The following is a 24,864-nucleotide window of genomic DNA, read 5'->3' on the forward strand; positions in this document are numbered from 1 at the left end:
TACTGTGAGACGAACATGAGTTGAAAATTCATAAGTATGCTTTCATTCACATGATGGAGATCACATTGTATCCAAGGCTGAACTCTTCTTGCTACACCAAATTGAAGAAGTTTGTTGTCATGTCTGCTGAACTTGGGCTTAACCCCACTGCTGTCATTAATACTACTAGACTTTAGAACCTCAGTTGCTTTCCTTATAATAGAACCAAGATTGCATAACCCATGTGCTTACAGAAAAATAATGTGAGTGATTCATCTCGGTATTTAAGTAGTTATATAAGCATAAAACATAATTTAGAGAGTTTTCCTTTAGAACTGCAGCAGGGCATAACCAAGGATCTATAGCTCCACACAGATGCAGGTCTCAGTATACTAGGCTGACTTGTGGAAGCCTTACAAAGGAAGAAATGCAGTGCTGCTTCAAAATGCAATTAGATCACAGTTGACAGAGAATATTCTGAGATGTACCAAGAGATTAACTCTTGAGTACTACATTGCTGTAGGCCCAAAGTGTTAATGATTTAAAATGAAACTCTGGCTTCTATGTCTGTTCTCCTATAATTGAATGTGTGAGAATAGATAACTTGTAAAAATAGTCATTTGTTTCTAGAATAAAGGAAGTTCATGACCAAAGCGCAAACAAGTTTACTTTATGGTGAAGTCCAAGGCCTGCCTTCCCAAATGGGACTTTGAACATGGTCTTTACCTGGGAACTGGATACACATGCAAAGGAAGATACCCACTTCTACTTGGTTTCTTTTTAAATGTGTGTTTGCATGTGTATGTACATGTGCATGTGTGTGTGTTTTATACATGTCATGTGTATGCACTTGTCTGAGTATATGTAGAGGAGCCAGAGGTTGATAAATGGAAAAATTCCTCACTGAAGCTACCAATTCAAGAGGACTAGCTGGCTAGCAAGTTCCAAAAGTCCTCCTATCACTGCCTCTCTAGATAAAGGAGTATAAATGTATGCCACTGAACCTTTCCTTGTTACACTGGTTTGGTATGTCCAAACTCAATTCCTCATGTTAGTACAACAAGCACACATGGACCCATGTCCCTAGCCCATCCCTTGTGGTAAGGTTTTTAATAACACTTGTGAGATCTCCTCCTTTAACTTAATCATCTCATAATGATCCCAACTATTAAAACTATGACAGTGGGATGTAAGTTGCATCCTGTGAATTTTTAAGCAATACCTATATTAAATCGTAACAACTTCAGTTTTATCTTGATCTGAGGAGAGGCAGTGAGTGCCCTTAAGCAAAATTTTGAGTAGCATTTTTTTGTGTGTGTGAAATGAGGTATACGGGAATCAGCAGCCTTAGAAAGTGTCAGGGTTTAACAGGTAGGGGTATTGTGATAGATGAGAGGGTTCTCTCAAAATCCTTGGTTGTTCTAGCAGATGGTGCCCAAGAAGTGGCCATTATATATAAGTGTTCCATACACCCTCAGAGAATCAGTGCTAACTCTAACCAGCAGTGTGCCTGCTGGCTATGAAAATAGAAGAGAACATCAGCACTGTTTCAAGTACCATGTGACTTTGGGCATTTTATGCTTTAAAAATCTACACACGTACTTACTACACCTACGCCTTTCTGTATAAATCCTTCTAAAGCAGAGACTGTTATGATTTGTGTTTATGATCCTAAGTGATACTCAATTTTCTTTTGTCAAATGCATTTTAGAGCCACCAAGTAGACAATAGCAACCCAGTGATCACAATTATGCTGAAAACTGCTGCAGCAAAACGAAACATTTTCCCTCATTTATTAGAGGGAAGCACTTCATGCTCATTTGTAAATAGTGTTTACTTTTCTGTTTTGTGTACTGTGCACGCGGCTGAGAATGTAGTTTTGAATGAATGAGCATTTATACACGCCATACCAAATAGTAACTGCCACTCGAAATGAGCACTGTACATGTCTTAATTCATCATTTAGCTTATTCTAACTTGTGTTGCTGTTCTCAAAATCTATGCAGACACTTAAACCAGAGAATTTTAGATAGTAATGGCAGGGGTTTCTACAGTTCCTTGACTCTCAAGTGTGTTTCTTCTTCCCCCCACCCCCGCCACACACACATAGTCATGTCTGCCAGATGGAGCATCTCCACGTCTTCAGCACACAGAGGCCCTTGTGCTTGATTTAGATAGCTGCTCATGCCAGAAAGGACATTACTAGCTTGGTATATAAGGAAGAAAGAGAAACAATCTCTATATCGAGTTTATAAGAGGGAAACATTTTCAGATGGCACAACAAGGAAAAGCAATTTCCCACCTCTGATTTATGACAGAGCCTTTCATAAATGTTAACCCACCACCAAGATTTTCTTCTTTCTTTAGAATCTTTGTCTGTTGCCGCTAATATTTTTGACAGTCAGTAAAATCCACTATATGGGCTTAGAAAACTATGGCTATGCTGCTGAATGTTGTTGTCATAAAATTATCTCCGAACTGTGAAAAGGAAATGGACTCAGCTAATAGTTTTCTGATACCTGTGAGTAGGGGTTTTAGTGAAAAAAAAAACCTCAGGGTAATATCAATAATACTTGGATAGTAGACTTATTTCCAGCTGGTCACTCATTTATACTTTATTGTGTTCATACACCATGAGTTGAGTAAAAATTAAGTACTAAATGTGTTAAAAATGCATGACCTGAATTATATTTGGAGTTATAATATGTATTACACATAAACATATGATACATAATATGTATGCTCTTCATGTCACACAGTAAGGAAAGTAAAACAAATAAGATAATGCTAAGTATAAAGATGTAGGGCAGCAAAAGTAGTTTAATTCTTTCCATACAGTTTCCCCTTTCGTTATCTAAAATTCTGCTACATAAATAGTTTGACTTCACTTACAATATCACACACATCTCCTTGGTCAAATAGGTTAAACTTAAATAAGTTTATATATGAAAATGTAGTATAGAGAAGTTATTCTAGAATTATATGACTTAACTCCAAGTTATAATCTGTGAAAATTTATGTATCAATAAGTTCTTTGAATAATTAAATTTAGTGGCTATTTCGAAACTCCAATGACTATTGTATGAGAAACATGAATCAAGCAAAAATTGTCTGTTTAATATGAGAAACTGATGGAAGTCCTCTGCACATGTAGTAAACTCAGGACCCTTCTAAACTACACTGGGGTGAGCTTTCCTAAACCCCAGAAGCTCACTTGACATCCCTGTATCAATCACAGGACTTTCTCAAGATTGGGTATGGCCTCCAGGTTTCATAGTGCTCTAAGAGACACAGATAAACTGTTTTACCTTAGTAATTTCTTTATTTTTTATTTTAATTTCTCTGTGTATAATGCTTGCAAATATGTCTGTGTACCATGTGCATGCGTGTTGCCCACAAGACCAGATGAGGGTGTTGGGTACCTTGAATTGGAATTACCGACAATTTTGAGCCACTATGTGGGTGCTGGGAATCAAACCCAGTAACTCTGAAGTGTTCCAAATTAGCAGAACACTAATTAGTGTTCCAAACCACTTAATCATTTCTCTAGTCCCATCATAGATGTTTCTTAACTATAAGCCAGCTTTATTATGGGGTGAGTGAACCTACCCACCTGAGGATTAATTTCTATTCATCTTGTCCACTTGGAAGCTAATAAGAATTGAAAACAATCCCCATAGCAAATAAACTAGTGAAAGACAGTTTATAAAAAACAGGCAATCTCTTAAATCTGATTTTCCATGGACCATCCCCATAAGCATACATACTTGTGGCAGTATCTCGATTGTTAGAGGAAATTTTCATAAATCTATAAAAGAAACCCTTGCTGACCACAGTTACTTGAGTTCATTAAGCACATACTCCAGATGAACCTACATAAGAACTCTAGTTCTCGTGTGAAATAGACAAGGTTTTGCACACAAAATCATGACTTAAGAGATCCCCCCCCCCAAAAAAAACAATATAAAATGCTCATAAGACTACTTCCACACAATAAAAGCCTAACACTTCTATGGCACTGTGCCTTTATATGGCTCAACCCTGAAATGTCCAAGGGTAGTCTACAGAGTGAACGACAAGATGCCTGCAAATGCTAACTAACTTCTTCAGAGGAAAAGCCAATAATCAACCAGTGTGACTGACATGTTCCTTGCTAGTTAAAATACCTTACAGTAATGTTGCTTCACAGAAATCTCTTCAATGTTTCAATAACCTTATATAAAATATTATTGCAGTCTCTACCACATCTCCAAAGGAACTTGCAAATTGTCCTGGGGCAGACACTAATGAGAAACATTTAGAATTACTATTTAAGCCTATCTTGAGAAACATTACCAAGACACTTCTGACCAGTAAACATTTTAAAAAGTATGAATTATCATTTGATTAAATCAACTAAACATAACAACATGGAAGTTGAAAAGACATTACTGAGCGCATGGACACCTCTCTTGCCCTTGTATTCTGGAATATAACTATGAGGATCAATTATATTTTTATTAATATAATATAATAACCTGAATGAAATAATGTAAAGGAGGTAGGTTTACTGTAGCTCAAGTTTGAAAGTATAGACCGTGCTGTTCTTCAAATGATTGTAGCAAGAACTTGAGGCAGCTGCTCATATTATGACTGTAGTCAAAAATCAGAAACTGATTGATGCTGGTACATAGCTAAATTCATCTTTGTTTATTCAGTCCCAGATACCAGCTCAGAGTGTTGTGCTGCTTACATTCAATGGGGGTTTTCAGTTTATCGTTTCTGCAATAACCAAACAACCAGACAAACAAGCAACTACCTCATAGATATAACTAGTTTATGGTGATTTTATATTCAATAAAGTTGAAAAGTGCAGATTAACAATCATACAATACTAGTATTTCAATCAGTCCCTATGTGCCAATACTATAAATATACTGTTAGTTTTATTCTCCCATTTTTATTAAATTGAGTATTTCTTGTTTACATTTCAAATGTTATTCCCTTTCTCAGTTTCCTGTCCATCAGTCCCCACGCCCCTCCCCCTCCCCTTCTATTTGGGTGGTCCACTCCCCATCCACCACCCATTACCCCCCAAAACAATCCCCTACACTGGGGGTCCAACCTTGGCAGGACCAAAGGCTTCCCCTTCTGCTGGTGCCCCAACAAAGCTATTCACTGCTACATATGAAGTTGGAGCCCAGGGTCCATCCATGTATAGTCTTTTGGTAATGATTTAGTCCATAGAAGTTCTGGTTGGTTGGCATTGTTGTACTTATGGGGTTGCAAGCCCCTTCAGATCCTTCACACCTTTCTCTAATTCCTCCAATGCAAGTCCCATTCTCAGTTCAGTAGTTTGCTGCTGGCATTCGTCTCTGTACTTGACATGTTCTGGCAGTGTCTCTCAGGAGAGATCTATCTCCAGGTCCTGTCAGCATACATTTCTTAGCTTCATCCATCTTATCTAGTTTTGGTGGCTGTATATATGGGCCACATGTGGGGCAGGCTCTGAATGGGCATTCGTTCAGTCTCTGCTCCAAATTTTGCCTCCCAATCCCCTCCTATGGATATTTTTGTTCCCCTTTTAAAGAAGGAGTGAAGCATCTGCATTTTGGTCATCCTTCTTGAGTTTCATGTGGTCTGTGCATCTTGGGTAATTCGAGCGTTTGGACTAATATTTACTTATCAATGAGTGCATACCATGTGTGTTTTTCTGTGATTGGGTTACCTCACACAGGATGATATTTTACAGTTCCATCCATTTGCCTATGAATTTCATAAAGTCATTGTTTTTGATAGCTGAGTAATATTCCATTGTGTAGATGTACCACATTTTCTGTATCCATTCCGCTGTTGAAGGGCATCTGGGTTCTTTCCAGCTTCTGGCTATTATAAATAAGGCTGCTATGAACATAGTGGAACATGTGTCTTTGTTATATATCAGAGCATCTTTTGGGTATATGCCCAAGAGAGGTATAGCTGGGTCCTCAGGTAGTGCAATGTACAATTTTCTGAGGAACCTCCAGACTGATTTCCAGAGAGGTTCTACAAGTTTGCAATCCCACCAACAATGTAGGAGTATTCCCCTTTCTCCACATCCTCGCCGGCATCTGCTGTCACCTGAGTTTTTGATCTTAGCCATTCTGACTGGTGTGAGTTGGAATCTCAGGGTTGTTTTGATTTGCATTTCCCTGATGACTAAGGATGTTGAACATTTCTTTAGGTGCTTCTCAGCCATTCAATATTCCTCAGGTATAAATTCTTTATTTAGCTCTCAACCCCATTTTTAATAAGGTTATTTGGCTCTCTGGAGTCTAACTTCCTGAGTTCTTTGTATATTTTAGATATTAGCTCTCTATCAGATGTAGGATTGGTAATGATCTTTTCCCAATCTGTTGGTTGCTGTTTTGTCCTAATGACTGTCCTTTGCCTTACAGAAGCTTTGCAGCTTTATAAGATGCCATTTGTCAGTTCTTGATCTTAGAGCATAAGCTGTTGGTGTTCTGTTCAGGAAATTTTCCCCAGTGCCCATGTGTTCAAGACTCTTCCCTACTTTTGCTTATATTAGTTTGCATATGTCTGGTTTGATGTGGAGGTCCTTGACCCACTTGGACTTAAGCTTTGTACAGGGTAATTAGAATGGATCGATTTGCATTCTTTTACATGCTGACCTCCAGTTGAATGAACATCATTTTTTGAAAATGCCATATTTCTTCCTTTGGATGTTTTTTTTTCTTTTTCTTTTTTTCGGAGCTGGGGACTGAACCCAGGGCCTTGCGCTTGCTAGGCAAGCGCTCTACCACTGTGCTAAATCCCCAACCCCTCTTTGGATGGTTTTTAACTCCTTTGTTAAAGATCAAGTGACCATAGGTTCATGGGTTCATTTCTGGGTCTTCAATTCTGTTCCACTGATCTATCTCCCTGTCTCTGTACCAATACCACACAGTTTTTAGGACTATTGCTCTGTAATACTGCTTGAAGTTAGGGATGGTGATTTCCCCAGAAGTTCTTTTATAGTTGAGTAAAGTTTTCGCTATCCTGGGTTTTTTGTTATTCCAAATGAATTTGCAAATTGCTTTTTCTATCTCTGTAAAGAATTTAGTAGGAATTTTGATGGGGATTTCATTGAATCTGTAGATACCCAAGGTTATAGCCATAAATACTGCTATGAGCCAAAAAAAAAAGCTAAATAAATGTCCAAAGTTACACAACAGGCAAAAGGTAAAATAGGACTTGACCTCTTGTCTGTATAAATATAATTACAAAGCACTCTTTATTCTTTTAATTTATTGTATTTTTAACTTATTCACTTTCTACCCCACACACTGTCCCACTCCTGGCCACCTGCTTCTACAATCCTTCCCCTATTTCTGCCTTCTCCTCTGAGAAGGTGGAGGGCCCCTCCCTGTGTGTCCACAAACATGGTTTATCAATTCTCTGCAGGGCTAGACACATCCTCTCCCACTAAAGCCAGATAAAGCAGCCTACCAAAGAAACATATCCCACAGACAGGCAACAGCTTTTAGGATAGCCCCTGTTCCAGTGGTTTGGGACCCACAGGAAGACCAAGCTTCACACCTGCTATATATGTGTGGAGAGGCCTAGGTCCAGCCTGTGTATCTTCTTAGGTTGGTGGTTCAAACCCTGAGATCCTCAGGGACCAGGTTAGTTGACTCAGTTTGTCTCCCTATGAAGTTCCTATCTCCTCCAGGAACTGCAATCCTTCCCCCTATTCTTCCATAAGAGTTCCCAAGCTCCATCCACTGTTTGGCTGTGGGCGTCTGTATATATCTGGGTAGCTGCTGGGTGGAGCTTCTCAGAGGACATCTGCCTGTCTTCAAATGTAACAAACTATCAATAATCGTGTTAGGGATTGGTGCTTGCTCATGCTATGCTTCTTAATTTGGCTGGTTATTCGTTGTCCATTCCTTCAGTCTCTGCTCCACCTCCCATGCCTACATTACTTGTGGACAGGATAAATTTAGGGTTGAAAATTTTGTGGGTAGTTTGGTGTCTCTGTTGATCCATTAGGGTTCCTGCCTAGTTACCGGAGGTGGCCTCTTCAGGTTTCATAACTCCGATGTTGTGAAACACAGCTAAGGTGACCTCCATTGATTCCCTTCTCCATGATCTCTGTACTGTTTGGAGATGCCCCCCACCTACTCACTCCTATCAGTTGCGGATTTACATTTACTTTCATGTCCTTCTAGCCATCTCTCTTGTACTTCCCCACAACTGATCCTGAAACCCCCATTTCCTTTCCCCATACCTCTTCCTCCTAGTTGCCTCCCTCTATCTGCCTCTTATGAAATAATTGTATCCCTCTTCTAAGTCTGATGCAAGCTTTTTCCTTTGGACTTTCCTTCTTGTTTACCTTCTTTGGTCTGTGGACTGTTATATGGTACCTGTGTTTTATGGCTATTATCCATTTATATGTGAGAACATACCATGTATGTCCTTTGGGACTGAATTCTCTCACTCAAGATGATATTCTCAAGTTTCATCCATTTACTTGGAAAATTCATGATGTCTAAGAAAACACTCTTAAAACTTAAGGTAGTTTTGTTCTCTAAGTTAGAAAAATGTATCCCCCTAATGTTGCTAGGTTTAAAAGACAGTGCAAAGTCTGTGAACAGACTACAACTGCCTAGTGAACTATATCATTCTGTAGTATATTGTCTCATGGCAACTGTCATCCCTTTACTGTTGATTAAACAGTTTTTAAGTATTAAACTGTTTATTAAGCTTAGAGATGTTTATAAAATAAATCACACTGTGTCTATTATATAGAGAAGACTATATAACTTTTAATTTCTGTATCTCTGAAGTGTGTGTGTGTGTGTGTGTGTGTGTGTGTGTGTGTGTGTGTGTGTGTGTGTTTGGGACCTTCCCTTATATAGCTAAGTGTTAAGAGAAAGGTAAAGAATCTTTTTGTCTTTCTGGGCTTTTTCAACAATAAGGGTAAGATTACTGAAAAATTACCTCATGTCCTTTAGGTAGGTGCTTATTTGTAAATGAGTGGGTCTCTGCTCCTACTGTTGAGCTTTTGAGACAGGTAAATGGGAACTTTGTGATTTGTACACATAAAGACATTATCACCATACCACTTTCCTTGCTACTTGAAATCCACAAACATTCAAGTTTATAGAGGTGTGCTCTGCATCCCAAGTATTGTAAAATGGCTGTTTATGAGAAGAAAAGACGTCAGGGAACTGATTGTGGGATTTAAGACCTTTCCGTCTTCAATGGTCTGAAAAGCAACTTCAGCAATGGTTGTAAGTTGCTCATTTCTGTAGGCAGTTCAGGATCTTGCTTGAAATCACACAGGGTCAACATTTAACTCCCAAGGAAATTGTCATGACTAGCAGTCTGAACAAAGAAAACAAAACAAAAAAACAAACAAAAAACTGACCGGTTAACTAAGACTGGGCTCATTTTTTTCTTGTGTTTACCAGTTCTTAAGCTCTTGAAATTTAGCTTCAAACAGCCTGAACGTTTAAGATGGGGAAAAATGTTTTATTCAGTGAATGAATTTGAGAAATGTAGCTAATCTTCATTCGAATGTATGCAGAAGGATTATCCTCTCATCACTTCCCTACTGCTGACATCATATAATAGATTACTTACAAGTGCATAGAACACTGTTTCTGTCTTGAGTATTCACTCCTGCCTGGTTGAATTTCATGAACGTAATCAATGCTAAACCATTTACTATTAAGTATCTCAGGAAAAGATACATAGAGAGTTGTATTTTCAACTTGGCATTGTAAAACATTTTTGCAATGCTATGGGAATCATAAAATTTCTTAGAGAATATTTTTAAAAGCATATCCAAGGGCAGGGCCCATGCCAATAATCCCTGCATTCAGGAGGAAGAGGTGGGAGATGTTCTGAGTTCGAGGGCAGCCTGGCCTACAGAGTGAGTTCCAGTTCACCTGGGGCTACACAGAAAAAGTACTGCCTCAGAAAACCAAGAAGAGTGAAAGAGAGGAGAAAGAGAGAAAGGAGGGAGGGAGGGAGGGAGGGAGGGAGAGAGAGAGAGAGAGAGAGAGAGAGAGAGAGAGAGAGAGACAGAGACAGAGAGACACAAACACAGAGAGAGAGACAGAGAGAGAGAGAAAGGAAAGAGAGAACATTATATGATTATCTGAAAGATACTTTATTAGTGACATCTTTCTGTATAAACATAAAGGAAACCTTGGCAATCTGTAGCCATCCCCTTTATCATGCATGATTACCTATGGCATTCAGTATCTTGCTAAATATCCTCCAGTACTTTACTTGATTCCAGGTCCAAAAGACCTTAGAGGGAAAACTGCCATATGAATGAATATTGAATAAATAACTAATGGAAGGTTTACAGTAAGTTACTATGTTTACTAAACTCAAACTAAGTAAAATTTAAAACATGCATGATAGCCCTCTTAGCAGTAGCTACATAAAGTATTAAAATCAAAGTTTTTGTGTTCAGAGAACAGAGGTAGCATTGAATATTTCTCCCCCACATTACTCTGGCTGTGCAATTTCATTTTAGTGCCCATGACATTTGCAAGCAGGTTTGATTTCCTCTAGATAATGTTATCCATTTACAAAGTAAATAAATGATAACTTCTCATTTCATGGTCTTTGACACATAAAGTAAGAAACACCAGCCATTTTCATCTGAGACATGGAATATTGTTTGCCTAATTTGGGAATACTTTCCATGTTCTATTCACTAAGATTTTGAATCATTCTTCTCCTTAAAATATGAAATTTATCATGTCAGCTCTGTGGTAACTACTGACTTACTAGAAATAAAATAAACTGCACAATTATATCCATTAATTACTAAATAAGAGGATCAAGAAAATTTAGCTTTTTTTAATATTGTAGTATTGCTATAATATTATCTTCAGAAACATAGATTTGAATGCTGAGAGCCAGAGAAAAATAGCTTTTTCCAGGGAAGAGCCACCCCCCTTTATTGGTTATTCAATTCCTAGTGGCCGTCTCTGAAATCTTATGCAGACAAATAATATTATATGGACTGAAACTATTGTATTTTATATTTAGAAATGTATGCGTGCATGTGCTTGTGTGTATGTGGGTGTGTAAAACAAGAATAAAAGATAAAAAGGTCAGAGGCCACGAATTTGAGATAAAGCAAAGTAGAGACCCTGACAAGGGTTGGGAGGAAGAAAGAGAAAGAGAAAATGGATGCAATTATATTTAAATTTTAAAAATTGATAAAGAATTGTAATGATTTAAATTGAAATATAATTAGATCTCTTCCCCCTCTCTGTCCTCCCTCCATCTCTTCCCACTTAATACCCTTACCTCATCAAGTCTGTGTTAATTCTCATTCTCCAATTGATAGAATTATTTGTTTTTGTTAATATGTAAGTTTTATATGTATATGGTATATTACTTATACACATATAAACACATATAAATCATACAAATAAACATATACATGTACATATACATATATATGTAATACACACACACACATATATATATATATATTTATTAGAAACTGCTGGGTTAATTTTTGTTGTTTGTCTGTATATATTCTCAAGGCTGACCTCTGAAAAGGACAATCAGTACCAAGGCTTTTCCATGGGAGAGGCTAGTTCTCCTTCGCTCAGAAGTCAATAATTTTCTAGTTCATTCTCTCAGAATTGAACACTGTGAACACTTCCCCCTTCAATATTAATATGTCGATGCCCACTGTTGTTATTCTTTTCTTGCCTATGAAGCGATTTATATAGGGTATTTTATTGTAAATCTCTTTGTACTGTGACTGGTACAATATTTTTGAATGCTTTTGCACATTAGATGCAGAAGCTGTGACATATTCACTGATACTGAGCTTCCAATTCAAATTGACTATAATAAGTATTTTTGAAACAGTGAATATTCATTTTTACTCAGTCTGTTATTCATAGTTATAATAACTGGATTGAAATTAAAGATATTTTATGTGTTTGTGAACATATGTGTGTTGTATGTGTTTGGAATATGTACAGTTGTACCTACTCATGTTCAAATAGAAACCAGATGTGAATGTTAGTTTTCTTGCTCTCTCCCTCACTGAAGCTAGAGGTAGGTTGACCACCAGTAAACCCTAGGGATTTTCCTGTCTCCCTCCCTCATACTTCTGGGATGACAGATGAGCCTGACTGTATCTAGATTCTTACCTTTTACTGCAAATGTGAACTCTGGACCTCATGCTCACTCAACAAACAATCTTCCTGAGCCATGCACCCAACCCCCAAGATAGAGTTGTTATATATAACACTTTAATTTTCTTTTAAAACCACTCAAACTCTTTATTACTCTTAGATGTTCTGTATGATGCTTAATTGTTGTTCAATTAATTAGATTTATAATCATCTACAACAAGCACCTCTGAATTTGTTTGCAAAGTTGTGTTCATAGATATTGAACCAGAAAAGGAGGATCTGCCCTGGTTATGGACAGTATCTTTGGGCTGGGTTCCCAGACTCAGTCAAAGGAAATAAAAAAAAGCAAGTGATCTAAGCACCAGTATTTCTCTTCTGATTTCTGACTGGATGGAAATTGAACCAATTATGTTATGCTTCCTCTGTCAGGCTGTCCCCAGTGTGTTAGACTATATCTTCTCCACTGCAAATGAGAATTGAAATTGTATTATCTGGCATTTTTCACAGAGAAAGAAAGAAAGGGGGGAGAGAAAAAGAGAAAAAGAGATAAAGAAAAGATAGAGAAAGAGAAAAAAGTTAGATTCTTGAAGTATTGATATATTTAAATTAATTTGAAGCTTTAACAAGGGATTTATTTAAGGAAAATATAAAAGAAATCTTCTTTGCATTCCAGATAATGACTTGGAGATGGCCCCTCCTCTCCACCACTGCCAGTTGCAGATGCGTCTGGTCACACCCAATCCTGAACCCCTCGCCTATTTTCTGCCATTTCCCTTCTTCCACTCAGTTCCCTCCCTCTGTCTGCCTCCTATGACTATTTAATCCCCCCTTTAAAGTGAGATGCAAGCAGCAGCGCATGAATTTTTTTTCATTTCGCTTCTTTGGGGTTATGGAGCATAGCATAGTATCCTGTATTTCGTATAGGAGGGGTATCTTAAGGACATGCAAAAGACCTGGGATGGGGAGGCACCCAAGAATTAATAGGGGTGACCTTATCTGTGCCTCACAGCATTGGAGATACGGAACATGAAGTGGCCATCCACGGTAGCCAGGCAAGTACCTTAGTAGAGAGATAGTGACACTAACCCAACCGGAAACCTTTCAACCCAACATTTATTCTGTCTACAAAGAATGCAGGCGCTGTGGAATAGAGCAGAATGGCCAAGAAATAACTGGCCCAACTACAGACGCATACCAAGGGTAAGCACCAATCTCTAACTCTATTACTTGTACTCTTGTTACATTTGCAAACAGGCGTCTGGCGTGGCTCCATCCAGCAACTGATTCAGACAGATGCAGGCACCCATACCCAAACCGTGGATGGAGTGGAAGAATAGAGGGAAGGATTACAGGCCCCAAAGGTTATATAAACTCCAAACAGTCAACTAACCTGGATCCTTGGCGATCTCAGAGACTGAACCACCAACCAAAGTGCATACAACAGCTAGACCTAGGCCTCCCCAGATTCGCAGCTTAATCTTCATGTGGGTCCTAAAGAATTAAAGCAGGGGCTATCCCAAAAGCTGTTGCCTGTCCGTTAGTTATGATCCTTTGGTAGGGTGCTTTGTCTGGCCTCAGTGAGAGAGGATGTGTCTAGCCCATCAGAGACTTGATGTGCCATTGTTGGAGGATACCCAAGGAGGGGGACTCCACCCTCTCAGAGGAGAAGGGGTGATGGGAATGGGAGAAGGGTTGTGGGAGATGGCAACCAGAAGTGGAAGCAGTGATTGGGATGCAAAGTAAATTTTTTAAAAAAGACATAACATTAAAAAGAATGTATTGAAAAGAGAGTTGTTCAAGTCAGATAATTTAATTGTATCCTGCAATGTAATTTACTTTGAGAACTGGAAAAGACAGGGAATTATAAACTTTGCTAATTCATGAAACTAACAATAAACTCATGACAGAAAGAGTTTTCTGGCCTTTGTCCTGTTGAGACGAAGTGCAAGTGTTTGGGTTGACTTGTCTATAAAGTTGGCTTTAATTCCAATAAATTATATGGACAATAACTTTAAAAAATTGACTTAGAGACAATGCTTTGAGAGCTCAAAACACTAATTCACTGTCCTCTGAGTATGACAGAATATGGCATATCTGCCTAGCTTAACCCATCTCTGTTACAGATCTTTTAGATTATTGTCTACACAGTAATTGTGGACAGTACTCAGAATGACTGATCAGCAATTTCTTTGGGTGGGAAGAATGGGCATCTGTCACACTACTGAATGAATTCTCCAGAAGAAACTTTCTTCCCTGCTGCTGGGAATACTGTCAATCTGTGCTTATTTAACTTTAGAGCTGAAAATTAAATAAATGACCAATAACTATATAGAACAGATAGTGATATAAATCTATATGTAAGTACTTAAGTCTTGCATTATAGTTATTTTACAAAAAAAAAGCACAATGTTCCTATAATATGTAATGTTATATGAAATACAGATTTTTACCAAAGTTTTTTCTAATTTATATTTTCTTATAGTTTAAAAATGGATAAAAACTGAACCTTTAATCCCTGCATGTCTTCAAAGTGGGGTTGTATTTTTTTCTCTGCTATTTATATAAAATCTTTCAAATTTACATTTTCCTAAATCTTTACTGAAAGATTTATTCCATGAAGCCATTTGAAGCTTAAGACTTAATTCTTTACTATACTTGTGATCTTTATCTTTATAAGAAGCAGAAACACATCCAAATATCTTGCAATGATTTTTCCCACTGCAATACTGACAGCAGATCTTTCATAAAATACTATTATACAAGTTTTTTCTTTGGTACTTTAGCATGTATTAAGCAGTTTTTTTAAGAGGTACTGAAAAATTGTCAGTGATTTGATTAACAAAATACATTTTTTTCAAAGTGATCATGATTTTCTTAATAATAAAGCAAACTCTATAGTACTACTTTGATTTATTTTCTTTAAGAACATAGGCTTAATTAAGCACATTAGTTTATTCCAGATCTGTTTCAGCATTTTCTGATCATGAACATAAGTAATCTCATACTAACAAGTTTACTTTTAAAAGTACAATGTGTGCAGACTACTTTAAAACCTTTAGAAACGGGAGGTCTGCTTATATGTGCTGACAGCTAGCTGTGTGCTTGCTCCATGCTTACATCTAATGAGCTTTAAGTAACTGCATTCCTCGCTGAATGCTTATATCTAATGAACGCTTCTGGCTTTGCCTGCTTATCTCTGCTCTTAAAATATTACCTCTCCTCCTCCTCCTCCTCCTCCCCCCCTCCTCCTCCTCCTCCTCTCTGTCTCCGTCTCTGTCTCTGTCTCTGTCTCTGTCTCTGTCTCTGTCTCTGTCTCTCTCTGTCTCTCTCTCTCTCTCTCTCTCTCTCTCTCTCTCTCTCTCTCTCTCTCTCTCTCTTAACTGCACGTTAAATTTTCCTTTTCTTGCAGTATGTGTTACATTGTTTCTTTAGGACAATACAAGTGGCAGCTCTAGATAGCACTATGCATGACACACTTTATTGTTTCTCATTTTTTCTTGTGAACCTTCTGAGTCCTTGTCTAAATTCTTGAATATTGGATAGATTACTGTTCTTGGATAACTCTCTCGAGTATCTGAGTATTTTATGTTGCTGTTGTTCAGTGAGCATTGGAGTGACTCTGAAATTCCAGGTAGAAATCAATCAAGGATTGCTGATTTGTCTATTTCAAAACCATTTTCCTAAACCACACTAAAGCTGCTTCTTTTTTTGTTTTATTGTTAATGTGTCTTGGTAGCATTTAAGGATAAGACTCTCAAATACAAATTAAAAAGCTAGACTACTTATGGTTTCCAGAGGAAACTAAGTAAATCTATTTTGAAAAGAAAATTGGTAGTAATTTTAGTGTTTGCCTAATAGCAATTACTTAACTTTTTATTTGTTATTTATTCAAAGTATACCTAATACCATCAGAACCCTAAACTTTTAAGACTCAAAACATATTTATTCTCCAAGAATGAATTGAGAATAGATAATCATTATTTCTGTTGATATGATTCAAATTTTAAAATTCAGGTAATCTTTGAGTGGATCAGTCTAGTAGAATGTAACCTCTTTTTAAATTAAGTAAAATGTCAAAAATTCAGTTGCCAAGTTAATACTCCAAGTACTCAGAAGCCACAGGCACTTGTTATATTTCTTTTGGGATAGCATAAATATGGACTTTTCTGACTCCACAGAAAGTTCTGTGGAGCAACAGCAGTTTAAATTCTGTCTTATTTCACAGCATTTTTCACAGACCCTAAACTCTGCAAACTTATTTACCGAAAACAAAACAAAGGAAAAGACATCTTTGGAAAAGAGTTCAGTCCTCCTCGGTCAGTTCTTCTATGGCCACGGGATCTCTTTGTTCCTATTCCTTTCTCTGTCCGAATGCAGGCATCCTTCCAACGTCTAGCAGCTTCTGAGGACTGACTTTCTGCGGTCTGATTATGATGTATATCGTGGAGTTATTTTCTCTCCTCGGGATATGTTCAGAATTTCAGATCTTTGATATTATCATTTTTATAAAATTTAGGAAGATTGGGGCCATCATATTTTTCAATGTTTTCTACTATCTCCTCCAGGACTCTGAATGTATGGATGACAAACAGCCTGGCATCATCATTCAGCTTTCTGAAGCTAGTTAATAGAGTTTCTTCAGTGTTTTCCCTTTCTACCACTTCTGGGATAGCCACTATTTCTACAGCTTTAAATCTAATGTATACCCATTGAGTATGTTTCAAACCTTAGAAATAAGAGTTCTTATCTTGTTTCTTATTTCATCTTAATAGTTTCATTTGATCCATCTTTATTTTTTCCTGTTGGTAAGTGGTAATAATTTTTTTTTAATTTATTTACTTTTCATCCCATTCACTACCCTATCACCCAGTGTTCCCTCCCACAGTCACTGCCCACATCCTCCCTCCCCTTCTCCTCTGAGTAGGTTGGGCCCCTCCTAGGCATCCCCTGACCCTGACATAGCAGTCCACTGATCTCTCACTGAGTCCAGACAAGGCAGCCTAGCTAGAACATATCCCACAGACAGGCAATGTTTTTTGAGATGGCCTCTGCTCCAGTTTTTTTGGGACCTACATGAAGTCTAAGCTGCACATCTGCACATATGTGCAGGGTGTCTAAGTCCAATCCATGTATGCTCCCTAGTTGGTATGTCAGTCTCTGAGAGGGCCAGGGGTACTAGTTAGTTGACTCTGTTGGCCTTCCCTTGGAGTTTATATCCCCTTGATGGTCCTCAATTCTTCCCCCTACTCTTCCAAAGGACTCCCCAGGGTTCATTCATTGTTTGGCTGTGAGTCTCTGCATCTGTCTGAGTTAGCAGCTGGGTGGAGTCTCTCAGAGGACAGTTATGCTAGGCTCCTGTCTATAAGCATAACAGAGTATCTAAATTGTGTCAGGGATTGGGGCTTATCAATGGGTTGGGTCTCTAGTTGGCCCAGTTATTGCTTGGCCATTCCCTCAATCTCTGCTCTATCCCCTGTCTCTGGATTTCTTATATGCAGGATAAATTTTGAATCAGAAGTTTTGTGGGTAGGGATTATATCTTTTAAACTTATAAAACTATAGGGGCATCTGGTTGGATCCTTAAGATGGAAAGTTTCATGTGGCGGTTTATCTGAGCTCCATTTTTTAAAGAATATTTATGCCATTTGCCATATACATTTGAGTTGCAAAAGAAGTTGACCATCATGTTCTTGTTGTTATATGTTTACTGTTTTTCGGTTTTATATGTTTTTATTTGGGAACATAGATCCCAAAGAAAATATTTAATTTTTATTTATTATTAAGGACCAGTTCATGCAAGACTAATCATAAATACACAGGAGTCAGTGTGGTCCCTCTATTACATTGGGAAGAACCTGAGGTAGTCTTGGTTTTTCTGTGGTTTTTTAAATTACTAACTCACAGATTTTCAACAATTTTATAATCCTGATGCCTTTGTTTGTAGTCTTAGATATAAATATAGATTCAAGGTCTTCTCTCAGCAGACTTCACTTTTCTTTTTTCGCGTAGCTCTCATCCTAGGAATACTTCATCATCATGTGAAGCCTTCTCAGACATTTTAAAGTCTTGTCTGATATTTCTGAAGTCTTGTCAGTAATTCTACTATCTGTGTTTGCTATCTTGCTATAATCCCTATTATTTGTCCATTGCTCTCTGACATTGTGTACCTGTCCAGACAGACATAAAGGACAAACTGCTGTACTTTTTCTTTCAGATGTCACTTCTCTTCACTGTTTGAGCTTTAATCTAAGTGCTCTTGAGATCCAGGAGATCCTTGGCTAGTAGATGAACATCAATCCCACAAAATGTGAATAACAGATATTTCATTTATAATTACCTAGTTTTGTAGGTAATTGAATCATTTTGGTCTCAATATATCATCATGGTTGTAAGTGACACTTTTCCTCAATGGACCAACAATTCATGTTATAGAGGTACATAAACTAAATAGTTCAGTAGTAGTGTAGGAACAGGACAATGGCAACTAATCCTGGAATAGATTTTAGAATAAGTTGATGTTATAATAGAATTTCAATAGTACTCTCTGTATTACTCTAGTAGAGAGTAATAAAATAGTCTTAATGGCAGAGAAAGGCCTACAGATTTCAGAGTATTTAGTGTTAGTATTAGAATTCCCTATTATTTTTTAAAAATGAGCATTTTACTGGGTCTTTCTATGTAGGCCAGGAATGTGCTATATCTACCTGGCCTGAACTAACTCACCGAGGTCTGCTTGTCTCTATATACCCAGTTCTGAGTATAAAGGAGTACACCACTCTGCCAAGCTCCATTTGCTATCTTAAATTTGTTTTGAGATTCGATCCATATATTTTGTAAAAGATGATGTAAAGGTAGCACAGTGACACTTATAAGGAGATCTCAGAGTGGTGCAACCTCACATTGAATTGTTCCACAAATCATTACTTCAGCTTTATCCAGGTGACCTCATCTAATAGATTCCATGATTGCTTTCTAACCATCAGGTCCCTTATTATAAAGTAACTGTCAGCTCTAAGAATCGCTTACACTTGACTATGTCATAGATATATTTCAGAAAACATTTGTCATATAGCTATAAAATGAAATTATGTTTTTCTGGGGTTTACATTATAGATATTGGCCAGTACTAGTAAAAAAAAGGGTACTCTACAGTAGATTATACAAAGAAGTTGAAGTTTTGGTATGTACCTTAATTTTTTTCATGCATTTACAAAAATATCTTGAGTTATGTAATATGTATAATTTAATGATTAGAAAAAAAGTATCAGTTTTAATTTCAACAATTCTAGCTTGACTATTTCATGATGAAAGAAAAAGTCAAATGTAACTAAGCTGGAATAATATAAGGTAATTTTAAAATCATTCATTTTAATAATTGGATTTAATTTTTATGTAAATGGATTAATGTTTTGTTCATTAGATCTACCTTCATTATAATGATGTGTGTGAGGGCCTGCTTTGAAGGGAAGTTATAATAACTTCAGAGACAATAACGAACAGCTTTATTTGAAACATTTTAATGCTTCTAAGCTGTGCTTCATTTCAAGAGCATTTCTTTTAAATGCATAGTGAGTGAATGTTCAAGCATACCCACTTTTTGCGGCTTTGTGATTTCTACTAGATTAACAATTAAATTGACAGTGTAACTTAAAATGATTATTAAGCCAATTGCATTTGTTATTTAATAGCTGATATATTTTAAAATGGTGTTCATATGAACATGCTTGTAACTATCACCAAGAAAGTGCACTGTTGGCTTGTCTTTAGCAATGGCCCATCCTACCTCAGAGTGTATTTCTCCAAAGGTTTCCCTTTCTCACAGGGGTTTCTCCAAAGAGAAGAGGGCGCCTGGCAAAACATCAACATTCAATAAATAAGGCTATGGATTTTAAGGCTTTCAAACAAAATCTTTATTGAGTTTACTTAAAACAAGGCTGAGTGGAGAAAGCCCCAATTTTCCTGCATGATTTTCTGATTATTGATGATTAATGGCTGTATATGTCATTTTGTTTACATTTAACTGTCATAACATAAATGGTTGGTTCAACTGAATATCAAGAACAGAACTCATCATTCTTTCCTCATGCAAAAAAATTCTAATCAAATTTCTGATATTAACACATTTTCTTTTTTTCTTTCTCTTAGCCTTAGTGGAATCGATTGTTGGCCTCTGACCTTAGGATCCCTCTGGGGAAGCAGATGAACACTGTATCTGTTACAAAGCATAGAGCAGTTCACTGCCTAAGCTTAGACATTACACAGTTTTCATGTTACTGTGTATCCCGTTTGGTTAGACTTGCAGATGCAGACTTTCCTAGTCTTTTTACAGACTAGGAAATATGGTTATACTTAAATTTTTCAATAACTGTGAAACAGTCATTTGGGGTTGAATATTATAAACAAAATCAAGGCATTAAATAACTATGTAATTATGAGAATTTTCCAACAGTGTTTAGTGATGTATACCTTGGATATTACTTTTTAAGAAAAAAACCAAAATTATTAATAATACTCAGGAATTTGTTTCCAGATGAAAAATTGCAACCTGTTCAAAGCCAGAGTAAACTGTTGAATTTAGTAATCTTATTCTCTGATCATTTTGTTTGTTTGTTTGTTTAAGGATTAAAACAAGGTGAACCAACCATGACCGGCAAAACACAAACAAGCAATGTTACCAATAAGAATGACCCCAAGTCCATCAACTCCCGGGTTTTCATCGGCAATTTGAATACAGCCATTGTCAAGAAAGTCGACATTGAAGCTATTTTTTCAAAGTATGGAAAAATTGTTGGCTGCTCTGTTCACAAAGGGTATGCTTTCGTTCAGTACATGAGTGAACGGCATGCAAGAGCTGCGGTGGCTGGAGAAAATGCCAGGGTCATCGCAGGCCAGCCTCTTGGTAAGCTCTGTTTCCTTTTGGATTTCTCTTTCTTCCAGTATTGGCTGTTCAGCTGAATTTGTTAACAGTTAGCAGCTCTGTAATGTCTCTTGCTTCCTTAAGTAGTCACATGTTCTAAATTTCCAGTTCAATGTGAATCATTTTACATGTAACTATTATGATCTCAACATACATTTAAAGTTGTGATAAAGCACTTTGTGATATTTATAACCTCCACCAATTCTGATACAGTAAAACACAAAATAGTAACTTTCGCTAACAAATGCTAAGTTTAGTGATCTTGAGTGTAAGATTCTTTCTGACAGGATAATTTATTTTCATTGTTTACAATTTTTATTTGGGGATAAGGTTTAAAATAGAAAAAGGAAATCGATTTTCCATACTAGAAAAGATCTCAACTCACTTTTTCCTTAAAGAGTTCCTTAAACCATGTATATTAACATTCTCTGTGCACCCTGCGTTCATTTATGCTTATGTCCAAGGAATAATAATGAAATTTTGCTAAGAAAAGACAGTACATTGTGAGGTGAAATAAAAATGCATAGAAAACATTTGAAATTATTGAAGGGACAAAAATATTATATTTATTTTCCTTGTGAAAAATACAATCTATCAATGTTTACCTAGTTTATATTTCTTATTCTGGAAAGATTCATATTTCAAATTGAATGTAGACTTTCTTGAATATTCAACATGTATCTTTAAATATAACTTAATTTTCCCCCATAGTCTGTTTTTGTATCTTCTCTGTAACTGTTGTGAGAATCCCCAACTATAGTTTTTAAAATAAAAACCCCAATCCCTGCCTTCTGCCTATATTTCAGATGCAATCTAATATCTCATATCACATCCCCAACTCAGCCTTTATCTCAGTCTGTGCTATAGGCTTTCTTATATAGCCACCACCGAATACCAGGGACCCATGGAAAGGCTCCATTAGCCCTAGGCACTCTGTAATGTTTTATTTTATTTATGATCAAATTATGTCCTCAACCTGCTTTTAATCCTCTAAGGAATTCATACAGAAAATGTTTCTACTCCTTTACGTACCATCTATGCATTGTGCCCGTCTATGCAGCCGCATCTTCAATTGCAGCTGGAAGTCGTGCTGGCAGCATTGAGTTGCCTCCTGCGTGGCAGGACTGCTCCTGTTTTTGAGGCTGTGGACCTCTGCTAGTTCTTTGTTCCATTGAGTGTTACGTGCTTTACATCCACACAGAGGCGTTTATGATGGCCTTCAACTTTTTTTTTTTTTTTTTTTTGGTTCTTTTTTTTTGAGCTGGGGACCCCTCAGGGCCTTGCGCTTCCTAGGTAAGCGCTCTACCACTGAGCTAAATCCCCAGCCCCAAGGCCTTCAACTCTTACCTTTACTAAAATCGTTGGATTCTGTCTAATGCATTTGTATCATCATTGTACAAAATTGATACTTTTTATGATGGTGCCCTGTGTCATGTAGACAAGCAAACAACCAAAACAGTGTGCCAATCAAACAATTAAAAAGGAATGAGTAATCCAGTGAGGCAAGCATGAAAAATACTACACTATCAAATTTCACCCGCTCAGGAAAATGTTTGCAGGCAGGAATAGAGAAAAACAGCTCTAAATCCTGGCCCAAGGAGGCTGAGACACAAAGACCAAGGGTCTGCGCTCGTCTTGGGTTGTACAGTGACACAAACAGTAAAACATAGGACAACTGTGATATTCATTAAATGTGAGTGAAGTCTGAAGTATAGTTGTCAAAACATAAAATGTTTTTGTATGATATCAGATATAAATACCAAAACATTCTGTGACATGCTAGGTTTTATTTTTTATCTGCATTGTTCATTTTTTTCTAGTGAAAAGAATGTATTTTCCAATAGTTTTGTCTGTTTTCCAGGTTTTCCATTTGGTTTCCTTCCTATCTATATTTTTCTTACTTACCTTGGTATTGAAGTTTTCTGGGTACTTGCTTCTTTATAAAGTATTATAAAAAATTCTTCTTTAGCTCCATATTTTGGGTAATTTCAGGGTCAATCTATGGCCTGTATCTTCATTTCTGTGAAACTAGCAAGACCTTGTAAAATAATTTGTTTATTATTCTTTTATAAGGAATTATAAATATAAAGTCAATTCTAACTCTGATTTTTTTTTAGGTGAACTATAGATAATTCTCTGTAGTCCTGATTTCCATCAACTCACAGGTGCTCAGTGTCTCTAAAAACATTGCACAAACAAAGAGACAAGGATACAACTCTAACCTTAGTGTCTTTTATCCCAAAGGCAAGGGATAAAATGATGATCTCGGATTGCTGTGCACTGAGAAGCAGAGTTAGATGCAGTCTGTAATTGTATTGTTTTTTATTCTCAGACACAGTTTCTCTCGGAATAATCACCAAAGCATATGCCTCAATCAGACTTTATATCCAAATCCATGCTAAAGACTTTATTTATTTAGGTGGAAGCTAATTTATTAGCTATTTTATTTATTTTATTTCATTGCCTAAACGAGAAGATTTTCAGACAAAGCAGTTGTTTTGCAATTTGACTAATAACTTTGCTTTTCAGTTCAAGTGCCTGAATATAACCACCTTTTCTTTCTTTCTTTCTTTCTTTCTTTCTTTCTTTCTTTCTTTCTTTCTTTCTTCCTTCCTTCCTTCCTTTCTTTCTTTCTTTCTTCCTTTCTTTCTTTCTACCTTTCTTTCTTCTTTTTTTCTTTCTTTCTCTAATTTTTACCTATCCACTTTAGATCCTGCACACTGTCCTCTCCTGTTCAGCCCTTCCCCCATTTCTTCCAACCCTCTTCTCCTCTGAACAGCTGAGCCGCCCTGGGTATCTCCTCATCCTGGTGTTTGAAGTCTCTACAAGCTTAGGTGCTTCCTTTCCCTCTGAGGCTGAACAAGGCAGCCTAACTAGAAAAACATAACCCACATAGAGGCAACAGCTTCTGGGATAGCTCCTGTTCCAGTTGTCTGGGACCCACATGAATACCAAGCTGCACATCTGCTACATATCAGTGGGGAGGCCCAGGTCCAGCTTGTGCATGTTCTTTGTCTCTGAGACCCTATAGGGTCCAAGTTAATTGACTCTGTTGGTCTTCCTGCAGAGTTCCTATCCCCTTAGGGGTTGGAATCCGCCTTCCATTCTTCTATAAGACTCTCCAAGCTCTATCCATGTTTGGCTGTGGATATCTGCATCTATCTCAGTCAGTTGGTGGGTGGAGCCTCTCAGAGGACAGCTATGTTATACTCTTGTCTGCAACACCATCTTTTATTAACTCTGACCATTAGATATTGAGGCAAAGGCATGAGACCCAGTCGTTCTGAATTAGAGTTGATTCCATAGTAATGTGGGATTAAAGCTTCATTTTCCAAGCTACCTTCGGGTTCAGAATATATTCTGTTGATTTAAGCAAAACATGATATTAAGTAAGCTGACTGCTTTATTCCTGATTTTATGATATAAAGCATATCCAGTCTCAGCTTAGGTCTTTCTCTTTAGAGTAGAAAGACATTATATTGATTAAATCTGAACTATTACTTTTGCTATGTTTAATATTTTTATCTTAAATAATGAACAATCACGTTCCATCTTCTGTAGAGCAATATTTTCATCATCTGTATTTTAAAAATATATTTAGAAGTTAAACATCAGTACTCCTAAGAAAAATTCAATACCCTCATTTAAGTTCTCAGCTTTTTAGAGCTGAAATTTAGAATATTTATGCTAACAAAACAAAGAGAAGAAAAGCACACAAACATAACACATCCACATATGAATATAACAGGAAGCAATAATCACTATTCCTTAATATCTCTCAACATCAATGGCCTCAACTCCCCAATAAAAAGACATAGATTA

General features: G+C 37.0%; 1 protein-coding gene across 1 annotated transcript in view; it reads left to right on the forward strand.

Moving 5' to 3' along the window:
- Positions 1 to 24,864, forward strand: part of Ralyl (RALY RNA binding protein like) — a 680,590-nt gene that overhangs the window by 297,931 nt on the left and 357,795 nt on the right. Inside the window, exon 2 of the mRNA XM_032898664.1 lies at positions 20,746 to 21,024. Coding sequence (XP_032754555.1) covers positions 20,746 to 21,024 — 279 coding nt within the window. The remainder of the gene's footprint in view (positions 1 to 20,745; positions 21,025 to 24,864) is intronic.

Source organism: Rattus rattus, chromosome 3 (genome assembly GCF_011064425.1).
Source record: "Rattus rattus isolate New Zealand chromosome 3, Rrattus_CSIRO_v1, whole genome shotgun sequence".
NCBI lineage: Eukaryota > Metazoa > Chordata > Mammalia > Rodentia > Muridae > Rattus > Rattus rattus.